Source organism: Mus caroli, chromosome 5, assembly GCF_900094665.2.
Source record: "Mus caroli chromosome 5, CAROLI_EIJ_v1.1, whole genome shotgun sequence".
In the NCBI taxonomy this organism is placed as follows: Eukaryota; Metazoa; Chordata; class Mammalia; order Rodentia; family Muridae; genus Mus; species Mus caroli.
The window spans coordinates 57,558,009-57,576,948 of NC_034574.1; the positions used below are offsets into that span (position 1 = coordinate 57,558,009).

The 18,940-nt window shown below is 44.4% G+C and overlaps 1 protein-coding gene across 1 annotated transcript in view; it reads left to right on the forward strand.

Annotated features, from left to right (window-relative positions):
• Positions 1 to 18,940, forward strand: part of Tbc1d1 (TBC1 domain family member 1) — a 211,451-nt gene that overhangs the window by 98,896 nt on the left and 93,615 nt on the right. The window contains 2 exon segments of the mRNA XM_029477292.1: positions 14,438 to 14,878; positions 17,991 to 18,080. Of these exon segments, the coding sequence (XP_029333152.1) occupies positions 14,438 to 14,878; positions 17,991 to 18,080 (531 nt within the window).

Below are 18,940 nucleotides of genomic sequence, written 5' to 3' on the forward strand. Positions count from 1 at the left end.
TGGGGTTACACATAAGCTCTGTAGGACAGAACAGGAACATGATGCTCCGGTCAGGCATCAGCTCATTCAGATGAGATAAGAGGAACATGGGGTGGGGGGGACGTGGGGCAGAGAAATTACACAGCTCTTTGCCTCCTGGAGCCTGAATGTCGTTGTCCAAGGTCACAACTCTGGGCCTTCCCCCTTTTGCTGAACCAGGCAGAGTACGCTACAGTTTCTGCCCTTTTTCCTCTCCATATGCTGTAAAGAATTTTTTGTTGTCAAGATTTTTAAACAAGAAAAAGTTGGCCAACCAAAGACATAGACACACCAATTTTGGAAAACTATAAAAATAGGAAGTTTATTTGTTGGGTGAAGTTTACTATTGTAGGCCTGCTAAAGGCAGAGAATTAGCCAAGAATGGTATTTTGAGGAAGTTATTTTTACTGGGTGGACCCAAAGGAAACCAGTCATTAGGTGAAAATAACCCAAGATCCTCCAGACAGTATTTGCTTACAGTCATTTGTGACTGTTCTATTGTCAAGTTTTTTTTTTTTTTAATACAATGTAAGTTCCCAAGTATAAATAGTAGAGCTTCAGAATAAAGCTCAAATTTGGCTTCAGAAGAAACAAAAACCCACTAATGAGTAATAAGCGACTGGCTCCTTGTCTTTTGATTATTAACAAATTATATGGTAAGCATGAAATACTACTAGTATATGTACTATGGTCAAGGCCTTCTTATTGTTCCAGAAATAGCCATGTTCCCAAGTTTCCAAGTGAGTGGAAAGATTTCTAAATTATTTTCATTTCTGGAAATCCATGACTAATGCCTAGGACTTTGCATCACCCTGATGTTTCGGTCCGTTCCACTTGATTTTGGTGTTCGTGAGAGAACATTACATTGAGGCAGCTCTCTAGCGTGGTAATCTGCTGAGCTGTGGTGTGTGGACTGCTTTGCTCCCAGGAAAAGCATCCTGTGTTAGACCAGGAGTCCCAACCCTGCTCTCATGTCCCGTCGTCACCCCCGTTCAGTGGACTGGGATAGTGACTTTAGACATTTGCTGAGAATCCTGCCTGCTCCAGGCGATCAATCTGTGCAGGTTGATGCTTACTGTGCAAGCCCACCATGTGCACACAAAGTGAGGCCTTGCCTGGGAGAAGGCAGGGCTGTGCAAAGGAGTAGTTGGAAGCCAAATTGCTTGTAGATGCCTGTTTCACATAGAATTGCCTTTTCAAATGTGATTTTGAAATGTGATTCAAATCCCCCTTTCCAGAGGGCCGGGGAATGGTTTAGTCAGCAAAGGGCTTAGTAAAGGGCTAACTGCGTTAAGTCAGGTCCAGTCCCTAGCACCTAAGTGGATGGAGTTTCATTGTGAGTGAATCAGAACCTGTGATCCCAACACTGGGATAGGGTGGGATGGGGTGGGGTGGGGTGGGGTAGAATGGGGTGGGATAGGGTGGATGGGGTGGATGGGGTGGATGGGGGTTGAGACACGAGCATCCTTGGGCCTCATTGGCTAGCCTGTGTAGTTGACTCAGGTTGTTGAACTCCGAGTTGAGTTGGGGACCTCGTCTCACAAATGAGTGAGCTAGAGAGATGGCTCAGCAGTTAAGAGCACTTGCAGCTCTTCCAGCTTCATCCCCAGCACCTACTCACTCGGTGTCTAACAAATGTCTGTACCTCCAGTTCTAGGGGACCTGAAATTATCTTCTGACCTCTGAGGTTGCTGCACACTTGTGGTGTGCCAACATATATACAGGCAACACACCCCTGACATAAAACAAAAATAAATCCATCTTAAAAACCAAAACCAAAACAAAACAAAAACGTTGTCAAGCGATAGAGGAAAACACCTGGCATTGTTGTCTGGCTATATGCCTGTACATGCGTGCATGCATGCACAGCTCCACACATTCATGAATGAACACACAGTATGTTTTCTGTCCATGAGCCACAGATATGCTCTGGATGTGAGTATTTAGTAAGGAATGCAGTGACCTGGAGCACCCATGTGCTGACTTAGGTGTGTGGTTTTACATTGCTCTAACACGTGTATGTGTCATCTGGAGTGGGTAGATGGCAGCAAAGTGGAAGGAAGGGTGACTCTGCCCTCAAGCCCGTCCTGTGCTGACCTAGGGTGGGTGCACAGGTTCTTTGTTGTCATGGAGCACTGCTAAGCATAGATAGAGTGAGAAGTGGTAAGGTTTGAGTCTCAGAGTCTCCCCCTACAGCATGTCCCTAGGCATATTCTTCTGTTATTATCAATGTTATTGCGGTTATTATCTACTTGGAGGCTTAGGGGTTTCAGCCAAATAAGGAAATCTGACACTAACGATTACTCCATCCCTGCTTCATCATGCAAAGCAAATCCTGTGGCGGGGAAACCAACCTTGACTGGGAATGTCTGGCTAGTTCTGTGTGCCTGAGCTTTGTGACTCGATGCCAGGCACTCTAGCCCGTTGTGGCTTTTTTCCTGATCTCTAAAATGAGCAGGGTGGATGGGTAGACGAGTGGATGAATAAATGAAGGAACCCAGAAGTCCTCTGCTAGATTTGGGAGAGCAGATGTTTTAACAGCAGTCCAAGGTGGCTGTGCAGTACACGTGAACTCATGCCCTACCCTTCCTGGGCTTATTTAGATTTTATTTTCCCTCTCGTCCTTTTAAATCAAGATGGAGTATCACTTTGGAAAATGTCCTTAGGATTTAGAGACTTTAGTTCCCTCTTAGTAGATGGAATTTAATTGTAATGGGTAGATCAGAGTTCAGTCTAAGCAAGTCTCAACTTCTAGCCACACTGGAGTGTTCTCTGGCATGGGAGAGCCAGCCAGCTGTGGGCCATTCCCAGCAGTAGCTTCTGTCGGCTGCAGTCTCCTTATCTCTTGTCAGGCTTGGTTTCTGTGTTGGTTCTCTAGGAATGTTCCTGATAGTGAGTGTCTGATCCCGTGAAAGAAGTCAGCGTCCCCCAGCAGGGAGGGAAAACTGAGTTCCGCAGGCCCTGTGCTCAGCTAGCCCTTGAAGGTGGAGGGAAAACTGAGTTCCGCAGGCCCTGTGCTCAGCTAGCCCTTGAAGGTGGAGACTGTAAGCAGGTTCTTAGTGTTACCACCTCCACCCCACACCCTAAATAATACATAAATAAATAAATAAAAATAAAAAAGACACACAGAAACTGCATGTATTTATTGTGTACCTGGTGACATTCGAACCACGACTCGGTGTGGAGCTCACTCACCTGTCTCTCATTTGCGGGCATGTAAGAGTAAAGCCTTTGCTGGGGGGTAGACTCACTACTCCCTGGGGGCTGGAGGCCCTTCCTACACTCAAGCCCTTAGCTCTTCCCCCATTCTCTGTGCAGAGCTTTGCACACACCACACCACCCTCATTGTTGCTTTTGAAGTCTTCTAAAATCAGAACCTTTGCAGCCTGACTGGCCAGAGGGACTGTGAGGTCGTGACCCCTCTCTTGATGTGAGGTTGACATTTCTCCTAATGCCCTAGGGCTTTGTTCCTTCCATTCTTTGACTATTCAGGTCATTCTGTAGGCTTATCCCAGACTTACAGCAAACTTGGGGCCTTAAATCTCGCTCACATGAATCTTTGGCAAGCTGAGTCTGCCATGGGTTCTTACCAGCTCGAGGGGTTTTTGTGTTTGCAACTTGTAATTTACTTATATCACTGTGCTCCTGATGTGGAAGGGTCTTCTTTTAAACTTTCTATCTAATAGCTTTCTATCTAAGCTCTTACCTGACTATAGTAGTCAGTAACTTTGAAAAGACTGGTTTTTGGTGATTGTGCCCCAAATGGGACACCTTCAAGCTCACACAGACCCACCTGCTTCTGCCTCCCAAGTGCTGGAATTAAAGACGGGTGTGCTGCCTACAGACTCCCAATGTGAGCTTCACAGTTTTAAAACTCTTTTGTAACACTAACATGTATGATGTATAGGAGAGAACACCGTATAAGTATGAAAATAACAAATTTCTTCCTTCACCAGCCACGTACCCTGTGTGACCATGGTGTGAGGAATAACACCGTGTCAGAAATTTGGCTTCTCTTTTAAGATGGTGTTCACAGAGCAGGGTGAAGAATTGTTGGTCACATTTTCCCCAAAACTATAGGGAAAGCTAGAAGTTGAAGCCTTTCTGTTATTTGTTTCCATTTTAACCTACAGTGTTTACCTGTAGCACACTGGAGCATTTTCAGGTATCTCTGTGAATTGAAGTGAATTGTTATATTTTCCATTTTATACATGTAAGGTAGAAAAACTAAAAGNTGCCATTCTTGTGCCATATATGTTAAAGGGCATCTGCAGGGTCCACGGAGACAAAGCAAGCAGGACGTGATCTCCAGTACAGCATCTGGGGTGAGACGGAGACTCGCAGGGAGTTGATGGGAAAGCATTCAAGAGCGAGAGTTTCTTGCCTGACTCTCAGATGTGAACCACAACCAAACAGCAGACTCTTGAAGGGAGGTTGCAAAGATTCCAGCTGTCAGGGATGACACGAGGCTGACAGTTGAAAAGGCACAAAATCCTGCCAATTCTGTGTTGGATTAAGTTACATACAAGGACTAACTGGACAATGAAGTGTAAATTGTTAAATTGCTACTTGTAACATTTGGAACAAGGTGTAATGTGNTTGCATTGATGAATTTATAGCATATGGAAGCCAATTTTGGTACTATAACTAATAAATACTTGAGTTTTGTTCACAATTTACTTTCTTCAGGAATTACATTTTGTCCTTTTAAGTGAGAGACTTTAGTTATAGCTTTTCATTTCGGCTGACTTTGGGATGGCAGGGATGGCTTTGGTCATACATATACATATAACACACACACACACACCGTGGTTCAAAGGGAGATGAATGGTGGGTTATGGCACTGGGAGGCACAACTTAACATTGTTGATCATATACCCTAGGTTCTCTGCACAGGTGCAGAAAAAAACTTTGAGAATGTCAGTACAAAGCAAANTGTTCAGTAAAGCAAGCAGGGAAGTTTATTAAGTAAAATGATGGTGTTTCAGAAAAGTGGAGTGTTCTCTTCAGAAGACATGAAGAGATATCAAGAGAATCAGATCTTGGGGGTTTTTAAATAGCACTTTAATGGGCTAAAGTTAATGGAATCAGGGAATTATTTTTGAGTGTTGTTGGTTGGATGATGGGGGAAATTCCAGGAATGGAAGGCTTTTCTGTCTCTAAACATGTTTTTCCCAGATATATCTTAAGTCAGATGCATGATGTGAGCAGACAGTTTTGTAAAGCTAAGGACATGGAGATGCCATTATAAATACAACTAAGGACCTTATTGCTAAGACTTCTGGAGATTTTAGTCAGCCATGTTGTTTCTAGCTAGTTTTGAGTTGTCTTGCTGTACAGGGACTATGTGGTTGTATCAGCCTCCAGGTCCCTTGCTCCTTGCCCCCCAGCCCTTGAGTCTATCCAGCCTTCTTTTGTCAGAGTCTTTCCTGGGGTAATTCTCTCCTGGANTCCTTCAGTTCAGTGGTCATTAATCTGGGCTCAGAGGATAAGAGGTTGGGTACATGCAGTTGGATGGGGAAAACAGTATATTACATCTCTATTTTCTTCAACTTCCAACTAAAATCTACATTATCCCTTTGATTGTTAATGAACTCAGTAAGATTCATTAGCAGCTCCTGTAATCNTATTAACAAAACCACAGTACTATGATCTACTTTCAACATTTTTTTTTGTATGTGGTGTGTGTGTAGGCCAGAAGCCAATACATCTTCTATGTCTTTCTACTTTGTGTTTTTGAGACAGTTTCTTTCTGAGCCTGGAGCTCATCAGTTGGCTAGACTAACTTGCCAGGGAGTTCCAGGATTCCTCCTATCTACATATATATTTCCACCTCCACCCAGCACTGGGGTTAAAGGAGTTCGCTGCCATGTCCAATTTTGCTAAGACACTGGATCGAGACTCAGTCTTCCTGCTTGTGTGGCAAGCACTTTACTACCTGAGCCAACCCCTGAGCACTGTATGCACTGCAGGGCTCAGTCCTACAGCCCTGTATGCACTGCAGGGCTCAGTCCCACAGCACTGTATGCACTGCAGGGCTGAGTCCCACAGCACTGTATGCACTGCAGGCTGAGTCTCACAGCACTGTATGCACTGCAGGGCTCAGTCCTACAGCACTGTATGCACTGCAGGGCTCAGTCCTACAGCACTGTATGCACTGCAGGGCTCAGTCCCACAGCACTGTATGCCCCACAGGACTCAGTCCCACAGCACTGTATGCGCTGCAGGGCTGAGTCCCACAGCACTGCATGCCCCACAGGGCTCAGTCCTACAGCATTGTATGCAGTGCAGGGCTGAGTCCCACAGCACTGTATGTCCCGCAGGGCTCAGTCCTACAGCACTGTATGCACCGCAGGGCTGAGTCCCACAGCACTGTATGCCCTGCAGGGCTCAGTCCTATAGCACTGTATGCCCCGCAGGGCTCAGTCCCACAGCACTATATCCACTGCAGGGCCATTTGTAAGCCCCAGGATTCCCTTCTGACCACTCCCATCAGGTTCACTCCCACCTATTCTGGATTCAGTGATTTGCTAGTGGCACATGCAGTTCAGAAAGTTCTTTTCTTATATTTCCCCGTTTAACAAAGATGCATCTNGGGAGGAGCCAGATGGAAGAAATAAATAGATCAAGGTTTTCATTAGGGAAGAGACCGTGCTTGGGTTCCCGTGCCCTCTGGATGTGCCACCTCTGTGTTCACCAAATGGGGAGCTCTGGACCCCATTGTTTTGGGGGGAATTTTTATAGGTATATTAATAAAGTGTTACTAGTTCATTAATTAACTTGGTTGTAACCTTTGCCCAGTTAAGAGGTTATAATGGATCCAAATTTCTTTTTCTTTCTCTCTCTCTCTCTCTCTCTCTCTCTCTCTCTCTTTCTTTCTTTCTTTCTTTCCTCCCTCCTTCCCTCCCTCCCTCCCTCCCTTTCTCTCTTTCTTTCTTTCTTTCTTTCTTTCTTTCTTTCTTTCTTTCTTTCTTTCTTTCTTTCTTTCAAAAAAGGAACTGACGATTTATTATAGGTTCTAGGACAGAAGATAAAATATTTATTGGGTTTACACAAAACTTCACCAATAACTTAGTTATGGCTTTACACCTTTAGTGGACCTGTGGAGCTGTTACAGGTGATGGATGTTTAGCCAGATAATTACTCCTAGTAGATATGCATGTAAACAGAACCAACTTTCTAAACCTCATATTGGCTCTGGCTCTCTGGGGACCCACCCTGAGTCACTTATTAGCATAAATGTAGGTATGGGCAAGTGTCATATTACGAGTAACTAAGGACTTACCACTTGCCACTCAGCAAGTCCCAAGAATTCTGTATTGTGAGTCTCTTGCCTGGAGCCACTGCCGTCCCTCACTCTGTTAGCATTTTCACCCTGTACTACAGATGATACATTTTTGAAAATGCTCTGTNCATCATTATTTTGAGTGATATTAATTACAGTAGAATGTGACTCACCAGTGAGTATTGTTAAATATGGCAACAAGATGTTGTATCAAGATTATTTTTATTAGAATATCAAATTCNTCCTATTCCCTAGGCTACCATTTTTTATATACTGTAAAACTTAATTTGAGAAGAGATAGGCTTCACCAGTCTTTGAAAAAAATAAAACTCAAGACTCAGTTTTTGTTTTTCCTGGTGTGTGTGTGTGTGTGTGTGTGTGTGTAAATTACCTTGAGATATACGTGGTGAGCCACATGGAGGAAAGAAGCCCTGTACCTGTTTCTGGGCTTGAATTGTGGCTGATGTTACGTTCCAGGGCTTCTTTTCTCTGTGAAGATGTATTAAATGTGGATCATCTTTGGGGGTGTGGTGGCATATGCCTCTAGTCTCTCTCAGCACTCAAAAGGCAGAGGCAGGCGGATCTCTGTGAGTTTGAGGCCAGCCTGATCTACAGAGCAAGTTCCAGGACAGCCAGGGCTACACAGAGAAACCCTGTCTTCACCTCTGCCTCCTCCGGCCCCCCTTTTTAAAGGATGGATTATTGAAAAGTGACAGTGATTTTTGTTTGTTTCTTCCTTGGTTCTTGAGAATTCTCGTGACCCATGGTGCCCACCTTGGTCAGTTATTCTCCTGTGCTCAGTCTTCTTCCTGTGTAGTCAGACTTGGTAGCTCTGTCTCTGACAGTTAGCCCATGTCTGTGAAATGTGGTTGGAACTCACCACACAGTGTGGTTGGGGACTTACTTTGTAGTGTGGCTGCTTTTGCTCCATTCATCCTCGGCTGAAGTCTCAAATAAATTGATTGGCTTAGCCTTGCACAGAGGAGACATTCCTATGATGGAAAAGCCTCACCTTAGGGTCTGATGAGGGGCAAGTGATAAAGACCTGGACCCAGCTGACATTAAGAAATGGCACAAGGGATGGGTCTCTTCTAAAGATGCAGATGCTAGGGCCCTGCCTCCCAACAGACAGCCCCCTTTAGACTCTGGCAACAGACATAAGGGTTTAGGAACACTGACCATTCTGGTGCACAGCCAACTTTGAGTTAAGATTTGGTGTATACAGTGGGAGGGATTAGACTGGACCCATGTTTTGTCCAGGTTATATTCAGCAAGCTAAAGAGTTCTAACAGCGCCGGGCGTGGTGGCGCACGCCTTTAATCCCAGCACTCGGGAGGCAGAGGCAGGCGGATTTCTGAGTTCGAGGCCAGCCTGGTCTACAAAGTGAGCTCCAGGACAGCCAGAGCTATAAAGAGAAACCCTGTCTCGAAAAAAAACCAAAAAAAAAAAAAAGAGTTCTAACAGCACTAGTGCTGCCAACCAGTGTTCCAACTTGTCAGATTGTTTTAGAAACTGTACAGACTAATTTATTAACTTTGTGTGCTCTGTGTGTGTATGTGATATATATAGTGTATTTATATGTGCTGTGTGCATGGTGTGTATATGTGGTATATGTGTGTGTATGTATGTATGTATGTATGTATGTTGGTATCATGTGTTTTTCTCTATTAACTCTCCTCCTTATTTTTTGAGACAACGTCTCTTCACTTCAAACCTGGACCTTCTTATTTTGGCTAGGCAGGACAGCCAGTCAGGCCCAGTCATAGGCACATGCTGCCATACCTGCTGTTTGTTTACACAGGAGTTGGGGATCTGAACTCAGGTATGATTGTATAGTGAGCACATTACCACTGAATTGTCTCCCATGGCCCACACTTAACTTTACTGAGCCACCTGTACAGTTTGTTTTTGTTGTTGTTGTTTTTGGTTTTAGTTTTTTCGAGACAGGGCTTCTCTGTGTAGCCCTGGCTGTCCTGGAACTCACTTTGTAGACCAGGCTGGCCTGGAATTCAGAAATCCGCCTGCTGCTGCCTCCCAAGTGCTGGGATTAAAGGCGTGTGCCATCATCGCCCGGCTGTAGCCACAGTTTTTTACCTCATAAATGGTACATTTTACTCTTCTTTTTCATAACTCCGACTTCTTAGGAGACAGCCATTAAAGTGTTTCTCATCTCTCGTTTATAAGTTTGAGGGTCAGTGTTGGCGTGGTGGACAGTTGCTGAGAACTTCCCTGACATTTTTTTTTTTTTATGACTCTGGGTTTTCTGTTTGTACATATTCTGCATCTTCCTGGGATGTAGAAGCTACTGATAGAATTGGCCATTTCAAAACTAGGGACGCTGAGTACTGTTTCTCTTTCACATGTGACAAAAGACAAAGGCGTTGGGGATAGAAAGATAAGGCAGCTATAAATGAGCGCACATGGCTCTGGGTTGGGGTACACTCATTATCATAATCCCTGCCACATGCTTCTGACCAGCCAGTGAGCTTGCTTAGACTCGTTTGGGAGACGGACTGAGTCCTTTGGTTAATGCTAAGCACTGAGGTACTGATTGGCCCGGGGAAGCGGGGACAGACAGGATGGCCCTAACGTGGGATCACTCTCTGTGCTAATTAGCTTTCTGTTCTGGTATCTAGCTAGAGATAACATATGAGCATCTTATTTCCCTGGCTGGGAGCCCCGTAGGGTCACAGGGAGTCGCTGGAGGAGGTGTATTTAGGCCTTTGTAGTTGCGTTTCATCCTGTGAGCCGGAACTAGTACACAAGGTGAACGGTCATGTTTGTTATGTATGGAGAGTGGTGGCTGGTTTTGGTTTTCCCTGTTAAATAATATATTGAGACCTGAGAAGATGCTGTCAGGAGTTTTATTTGAAATTAAAGACATAGAGGGTGTGGTGAGGGAGAACTTGATTTAATGTAGATTCTCCCTTATGATCAACAAACAATCACTAAACTAATTCTTATTATCAGCAGACTATTTTTCTATTACATTTTTTTAACAATATGAAACATTTCCTCTGAGGGACAAAGCTTTATCTCCTGCCCCCTTTTTTGCAGTTTCAAAGTGNTTTCCCTGTTATGTAATTGGGAAAGTCATTATTGTTTTAAATAGAGACAGTAATGGCTTTTTTTTTTTTTAAACCAACTTTTAGCTGTGCTTATTTTATGCTGGATTTATTTCACTGGTGTAAGTTTTTGTTTCTTCTGGGGTGTCTTTGTCTCTTCCTTCTGTGCAGCCTTCTCCTCTAGCTTTGGAGCAGTTTATTCCTTTCCAGGGAGGACCATCTCTGTGGCAGGGCAACTCATGTGTGGGTTACTCTGTCCCTGGGCTCTGAGTTCATTGGAGTGTCTCAGGTGCCTGTTCACCTCAAGTAAATCCTTAAGGCCAGCAGTACTTACTTAGGCATGTACAGCAGAAATTTGGCAACCCTGTGACCAGCCCCACTGAGCGCACCTATATTATCCCACTGGAATGACACATTGCTTCTTTAAAGTGACTTTGTTCAGTTACTTGGTGGCTTTTTGGACATATATACCCTTCATAGCCTGGGTAGTTTTGTGGGTGTTCATAAAGTGAACACAGAGGTTTGAACCTCTTGACTTTCAGGATTTTGTAGGGTTTTTGGCTAAGAGAGGAGGGGACCATCCTCACTGGTCACTGCAGGCCGAGTACAGGAAGCAGACGCTGCAGACTTTAGAGTTTTAAGGAGTTGTTAAATAGTTATATGTTAACGCCAGCACACCTGTAAATGCAAAATAAAAGTGACTTTTCTTTATTCTAAAGATTATTTCAGAAATGCCTTCCTAAATCTTTGTGAATAAAATTACAGTTACAGTGTGCTTATAATCCCTTAAAATCCCCAAATCCTTCCAAAGCCGACCCAAGTGCTTGAATAAGGGCTTTATTTACAGACGTATCGCTGATTCTTGAATATCGTTTTCCCTCTCTATGAAATAGTACTGACTTGCGCCTGCACCAAAACCTGCCTTTACTGTGCAGCCATTAGTATGAGGATCCTCTACACCTAAACAGGCCTGCTTCATTAATTTGGGACAATTGATCTTAATTACCTAACATTTTTGTCGTGGTTCCCATAGTATCAGAAACTCCAACCAAACCCAAATCCTTGTTAGATTTATTTATTCCAGGGAAACATTCTCAGCTCCTTTCCTCGGCTCCGGTAGTTTGGATTGGCTTTATCGGCTTATCTGCAAACAGGAATGACGCAGCTCTTAGCCCTCTGACCGAACTAGGCAAGATTTTCATTAAAAGTACCAGATCTTATCAGAGGGAATAATTCTCCAGTTCATTTGCCCTGAAAAGGTCTTTGTTTGTTTTGGCAGGAGTCATTGTCACTTGATGTATATGTCCCTATAGCCCATACAGGCTGGTTTTTGGTTGTGTTTATTGTGGGCTTAATATAGACAACCCTCCTTTTACGTATCTGTGAGCTTCAAGCTCCAACCGGCCTACTTTCATGTGACTGGTCTCCCTGCCTTTAAGACATCTTTGCTTCACCCTTGCCTTGCCTCCGTCCTGCCTCACTGTCTGCTCTTCCCTAGTCCCTTCAGTCTTCCAGGNCCCCTTTGTTCCCTTCTGTTGCACCCCTCCCCGCACCCCATCCCCAGCTCCCTCAAACCCCTTCTCCTGCAGGAGCTGGTCTCCTAGCTGGTCTACTTTACTCCCATTGTACATGTACCTTCCTGGTGTTGAGTGGCAGGAGGCTTGAGAGTAAATTGATGTCTAAATAGTGAGGCCCACCAGAGCGAGGAAAGATGGGTCTTGGTCTTTGAATGAAGTCTATCTGTTTTTTTATTCTAATCAAAGCACTGGAGAAATCTGTAGTTAGGAAAACAGTGGCAGCCTGAACTCTGACCAGGGTGTGGTGTGCTCCTCAGCTCCTTCTGACCCCGGAATGAAGGGGTCACTTGAGTGCCTTGGTCTGTATCTGTTCCATTCATTGCTGAGTTGCTGTTAGTTCATATGGCTTCATACACTTTCCCCCTCTTTGAAACACGATGAAAAACATCATTGCATTCTTGAGGTATTGGAAGGTGTAATGTATGGAAAAATTGGATATTTTTGCAGACTTCAGAAGATGGAATAAGCTGCATTTTTCTGCTCAGAAAGAACAGTTAATTGGGAAATATGTGACTCCTATAAAATAGTCTCACACCATCACTAAGAAAGTGGTACACTTCCAAAGTCTAAGTTGGCAATTGTGATTTGAAGGAGCACCATTTTTACTGTGCAGAACTAACTTTTCCCTAGGAAATCTTGGGTGTTTCTGATCCTGTAAGCCTCTCTTCCCCAGAGAGAAGCCATGGCTTTTGTTTTTTGCTTTGACCCTGTGAATCATTAGCAAAGTTGTGGCTATAGTGTAGACTTCCCGCTGTTTCTTTTCTCTGTAATATCTTCTCTCCATAGCCGTTTCTAGGCTGCCACACGATGTACACAGTGATTTGCAGTATGGAATGAGCTATAGGAGGAGCATGTAAAGTCCTCATGCAGACAGGATTACCAGGCAAAACCTCGGCCTTGGACTGTCAAGATGGCTCAGCTGGTGTGGACGCCTGCTGACAAAGCTAAGGGCTTGAGTTCTGTCCCTGGGTCACATGATGGAGAGAAAGCACTGAGGCCACAGGTTGTCTTCTGACCTCCACGTGCACACCAAAGAATGTACCCAGTGCCCCCTGCACTTGCACCCTATTTTTAAAATCTAGCCATTTGTTTGTTTGTTTGCTTTTGAGGCAGTCTCTCTGTGTAGTCCTGGTTGTTCTGGCACTCTATGTAGACGAGGCTGGCCTAAAAGTTACAGAGATCCACCTGTGTCTCTCTCTGCAGTGCTGGGATTAAAGGCCTCTGCCACTGTGACCAGCTAAAAATACAGCTTTTAAATATTAAATCTGTGCTTCAGGAATCACTTTTTTTTTAAAGATTGTGTATGTGTGTGTATATATATATGTGTGTGTGTGTTTTTCCTACACATATGTTTGTGTACTTCATGCATGCAGTACCCAAGGAGACCAGAAGAGAGTTATATATAGATGGTGGTCAGCCACCATGATGCTGCTGGGAATTGAACCCTGGTTTTCTGAAAGAGCATTAAGTGTCTTTACCTGCTGAGCCAACTCTCCAGACTTGGAATCATATTTTTAAAATGTGTCTCTAAATATAACTTTGACTCTTCAGTGGGTTTTTGAGAGTTATGTCATGGCACAGAACACAAGCTTGCTTTCAAATGAACTGGAGTCATCTTTCTCTACAGTGCACACTGGTTGGAATTTTTACCTGAATTGGAAAAAGGGGTTGGAATTTTTTTGGTTAGGATGTTAAATAAACAGGGGCCTATAGGTGTTTGGGCTTCAGCCAAAAGTCTTAGGCACAGGAAAATGGGAAATACTGGTCCAAAAACATGTGTCCAGTCAAAGCAGAAACTGTCCCGGCAGCCAGAAGATTAAGCCCATGCCAACAAGTCCAGGGTTCTTGTGTCCCACAAGTGCTGTGGCTGCTAGTCACTTGGCTCGGGTTGATTCCCTGTGGTGTCGCACCCCTCTTATATCTGAAGCTCCTGAGGAGAACCTAGCATAAGTAGACAAGATGGAGTGGCAGGGATGCCGAAGGGTGGGAGAGCCTCTCCTCTGAGATGTTTACATTGGGAAAGCAAAGCTGTTTGTGAGAAGCCTCAGTGGTTTACTGTGGCAGTAGGCATGGGTTCTCCGTCGTTTTATCAATCCACATTAGGAAATACAGGATCAAGTCATAACTTGTTAGTTGCCAATGAAAAGAACAAGGGTGCTGTAATTTCAATAAGCGTAAGAGCCTTTCGCCTCAGCACATACTGAGGAAGGCTTTTCTAAGGACACTAGACTCTTCAGAGTGAGCTAGTATGTTTAGGTAACTGTATCAGAGACAAAGCCCAGTGGAGATGCCCTGAGGCCCTGAGGGGTTACAATGCAAGCCCGCCCTGGGGCTGGTCATTTAACCTTAGAGAGTGCTGTGATCTGAGCCAGTACAGCCCAGCCCCTCTGTCAGCCAGGGTTCCCTGCTCCGGAAGCTGCGGTTCTGAGTTGTGACCTTGGTATTGGTCCCACTGCTGCCAGGTGTCTCTAACCACACCCTCTTTTGCACAGGTGCCTGAGATCATCAGCTCCATCCGGCAGGCCGGGAAGATTGCCCGCCAGGAAGAGCTGCGTTGCCCCTCTGAGTTTGACGACACCTTCGCCAAAAAGTTCGAGGTGCTCTTCTGTGGCCGGGTGACCGTGGCTCACAAGAAGGCCCCACCCGCACTGATCGACGAGTGTATAGAGAAGTTCAACCATGTGAGCTGCAGTCACAGAACATACTGGGAAGCGCCCACTGGGCAGCCATTGGCTTCTGGCCCCAGGCCCATGCGCAAATCCTTCTCACAGCCTGGACTGCGCTCGCTGGCCTTCAGGAAGGAGTTCCAGGACGCTAGCCTCCGCAGTAGCACCTTTAGCTCCTTTGACAATGACATCGAGAACCACCTCATCGGTGGGCACAATGTAGTTCAGCCCACAGACATGGAGGAGAACCGAACTATGCTGTTCACGGTAAAATCTGTCGGTTTTTTGCAGCTTGAGGTCTGAAAAATCTGTCTTACACATCCATGTTTGTAGACACCCTTTCACTGCAGAATATAGTTATATAAAAGAGGTTCAAGAGGGATGTTAAAGCAATATGTTTCAATACAATTTTAAGTGGGAAATATTAATTTATAAAACACCCATTGTTAATCAGGGTAACAGGATTTTAAAAAAATAACCTGTTATTTAAAACTTATGACCAAACTAAAACCCTAGATTAGTTGCTTTGTTGTTTGTTGTTTGTTTTGTTTTTTAAACAGAAAATCGTTAAACTGATAGCCACAGGGAAGGAAAGGAATGGATAAGCCATACCCAGTCAGCTCAGGGGTTGCATGCCGGCTTGTGGTTTTCTGGATGGGTGATTTTCCTGGGTGGGAGTTGANAGGACTCTGCCCTTCCCTAAAGTGAGCTGTCTGTCGCCTTTTCCCTGGTGTATTTCTGCCTCTTCTCACCTTAATAAAGGAAGTGAACAGAGCTGCCTTAGATGTAGTGTATAGCCGTACTGTGCTTAAGCTAAGGCAGTGAAATGGCCCAGGACTAGGGAAGCTGACACAGGTTAGTGTGGTGTGGATACAGCGGGCTTTAAAAGTCCAGACGCTGGATCTGGAGAGATGGCTCAGCCTCTAAGAGCACATCCTGCCCTTACANAGGAACTGAGTTTGGTTCCCAGCACCCACATCAGGCAGCTTGCAACTGCTTATAATTTCACATGCACCCGTGTCCGCACGCACGTGCGTGTATACACACACAGACACAAACAGACACACACACAGTTAAAATATAATAAATTAATCTTTAAGAAGTCCAGATGCTGTGTCAGGGTACTCTACCTAGTACACTAAGAATGCTGGGTGGCTGTAGCACTTGGGCTGTACACAGTGATCTGTGTGCTCTTCCCCAGACACTGAAGTGTTGTTGAGAAAGCTGCTCAGTGCATCTAAGTGACTGTAATCTGCTAGAAATGCATCTGCAAATAGACTCTGCCCACACAGAATGTAGATTCCAGCAATGCAGACAGGCACCTGATGCACCAGTAATTACGATTAAGTTGACAGACACTACAGAGAAGTAGTGGACGCCATGGAAACACCTGGGGAATCAGGAGAGGCATCTTCGAGAATGTGATTCTCCCTAGGCAGAGGTTCCCTGTGGCCAATGGTGGGGGGGGGGGTCTCCTGGGCTCAGAGAGCAGCAGGTGAGATGTGAGAAGGGTGGGAAGGAGCCTCACTGCAGAGTCCTGAGACACTGCTCCACTGCTCTGCCTGGCAGCCCCTCAGCTATCCTGGCTTTACTTCCTTCCTTCAGGTCTCTCCTGAGGTACAGATGTGACATGGGAAGCAGTCGCCTCAGAGACCAATAGCACTCACAGCCCTGGCTCTAAGCTTAATTACAAGTAAACAAATAAAGAACTTTGTGTTCCTGTGATCCCTGGAATTTCAGTCTCCATGAGGCTGGAGACCTCCGTCTGTCGTTTGCCGCCATAGTCACTAGGGCCTAGACCTTGGTGACCCAGGATTCTCAGGTAGATCCTTAGTGAGACGGTCAACAGACTACAGAAATTGGGAAGGTGACTGGGGATAGGGCTACAATGCTTAGTCAGGCTCCATTATTCACAACCTTATAGGTCACACTCAGAATTTTGTTTTTAGTCAAAAATTTTGGACAGTCATTGAAAGATTTAAAGTATAGCATTAAATAGCTCTGGCTATAGAGCAAAGAAATACTTAGGGAAGGAAAATGAACAGAGGGCTAAGAAGCCATTGCCATAGTCCAGGTGAGAGGTAGGGAGCTTAGAATATGAAGACAGTAGGGTTGAAGAGAGGTGGACAGAGGTGCAAGGCCTCAGGTAGATAAGGGCATAAGGCCTCAGGGAAACAGGGGTGTAAGGCCTCAGGTACAGGGGTGAGAGGCCTCAAGATAGGCAGGGGTGTGAGGCCTCAGGTAGGCAGGGGTGAAAGGCCTCAGGTAGGCAGGGGTGAGAGGCCTCAGGTAGACAGAGGTACACAGCCTCAGGTAGGCAGGAGTGCATGGCTGACATGGGACAGAGTGGTGGACTAGATGTGAGAAGACCCTTAGGCTCACATCTGACTTTAAATTGTCATTTGTTCCTTATCACCTAGCCATATCCAAATAAGACTGAGAGAGTTTAAAAAAAATAATGATGATCATCTTCATTAGATAGATGAAATAATGATGATCATCTTCATTAGATAGATGAAAACAGAAGAGTGCTAAGATGAAATGTACACAATGTGGAGATGCAGTTACTGTTGTCGAGTAAGGGAGATGCTGAGTGGGTGCCTCCCTAGGACAACCCAGAGTCTGGGCTGCTCAAGAAGGGTGCTGCTGTCTCAGTGATGGGGGTTCCTACCCTTGAGTTCTCTGCACCTTGTCAGTCCTGCTTGCCTGAAGGATACTTCAGAAATACTAAGAGCAAAAACTGCTCTGTACAAACCTACAATCTGAACTACAGAATGCACGGTTTGGACATCTTCATTAAGGGTGCAGTTACTTTTGGTTTACACCTCTGACTTGTAGTCCAGATCCAAGGGTAAAGAGCTTGGAAGAGGAGCTTGAGAGTTAAGAGTGCCCCGAGCATGTGACTGCTAACTTGTGGATCCAGAGGAGGGACTGAATCTGCAGAAACCAACACACAGGAAGGGGAGTGTCAGCATGTGGAGGCAGAGCTCAGGCACCTTCCACAGCAGGCCAGGCAGCACAGCACTCGGCTGCCTAGGTGTTTGGAAGTTTAAAATAGGCACTATTGTTTTCTGGAATGTTCACTTGTATAGAAAACTATATGAAGGCGATGTGGGCTTTGAGGATTGTTTGAGGATTACTACTATTANGGTTTAGTTTCTGTGGTCTTTTCCTCTGAGAATACTGATGTATCTTGTCCGTATTTGTCTGCTGTCACGTGCATCAGTGGCATAAGCTGTAACCTCTGAAACTCCTAACAGTGATGTGTTGGAGTTTTATAAGAGCCCTCCAGTTGCCTCTACTTCCTCATAGGTCATGACATGTATAATGAATTCAGTTTTTAGGAGAACCACATGTCTTTCTTTTTTTTTTTTTTAAGATTGGCCAATCTGAAGTTTACCTCATCAGTCCTGACACCAAAAAGATTGCACTGGAGAAAAATTTTAAGGAGATATCCTTTTGCTCTCAGGTAAATTNACACGGATTATTGATTTAATTCGGCAGGGGAGGGGGATGGATTAGGGACGTTCCGAAGGGGAGACCTGGAAAGGGGAAAACNTTTGAAATGTAAATAAAGAAAATATCCTGATGTATGCAGTAGACATGCTATTGTGTAAAAACTAACATGCTTTTGATGCTTGATTGGTGGTCTTTGTCTTACAGTGTAAGGCAAATTATAATCTTGAAATTAACAATTTTGCTCTTTTGGAGCAATGTACTGGAGAAAATAGGTCTNCCTTCCTTTCTTTTCCCTGTTATTGGTACTAATGCTTTCCAGGGACTTATCTGTGTATGCATGTTGTATTTATAATTGGTATGCATATGTGTGCCCATGTTTTATATATAATTGACATATATGTGTGCATATGGCTTATACATAATTATATATGTGTATTTTATATATAAGTTGTAGAGAAACATATATCTACTTTCTTGAAATTCTTATTTTTTTATGTTGTCATTATTTCTTCTGTAAACTATGAGAGATGATACTTATCTTTGAGGAGGTTTTTACCCAGAATGCAGTGTCTACTTGAAACTTTCTATGTTTGATAGTTAATCTTCCAGCTGTGATTCATAGACAGATTGGGGGGGGGGATCTGTCACTGTGATGAGCCAGTTTTCTCCAGATTGTCCTGGCAAATAAAATACCATTTATATAACTGTTTGGTGACTTTTTTTTCCTTAAACTCTTAACTTTTCATGTCTGTAATACAATGCAAAAATCTTGGTTGTTTGTTAATCTAAAATGTAAGCTANTTAAGTTATCAAAAAGATAATACTTTCAATTATGAAAATAAGCAACGTCCTTAAGAAGTTGAATAGGAA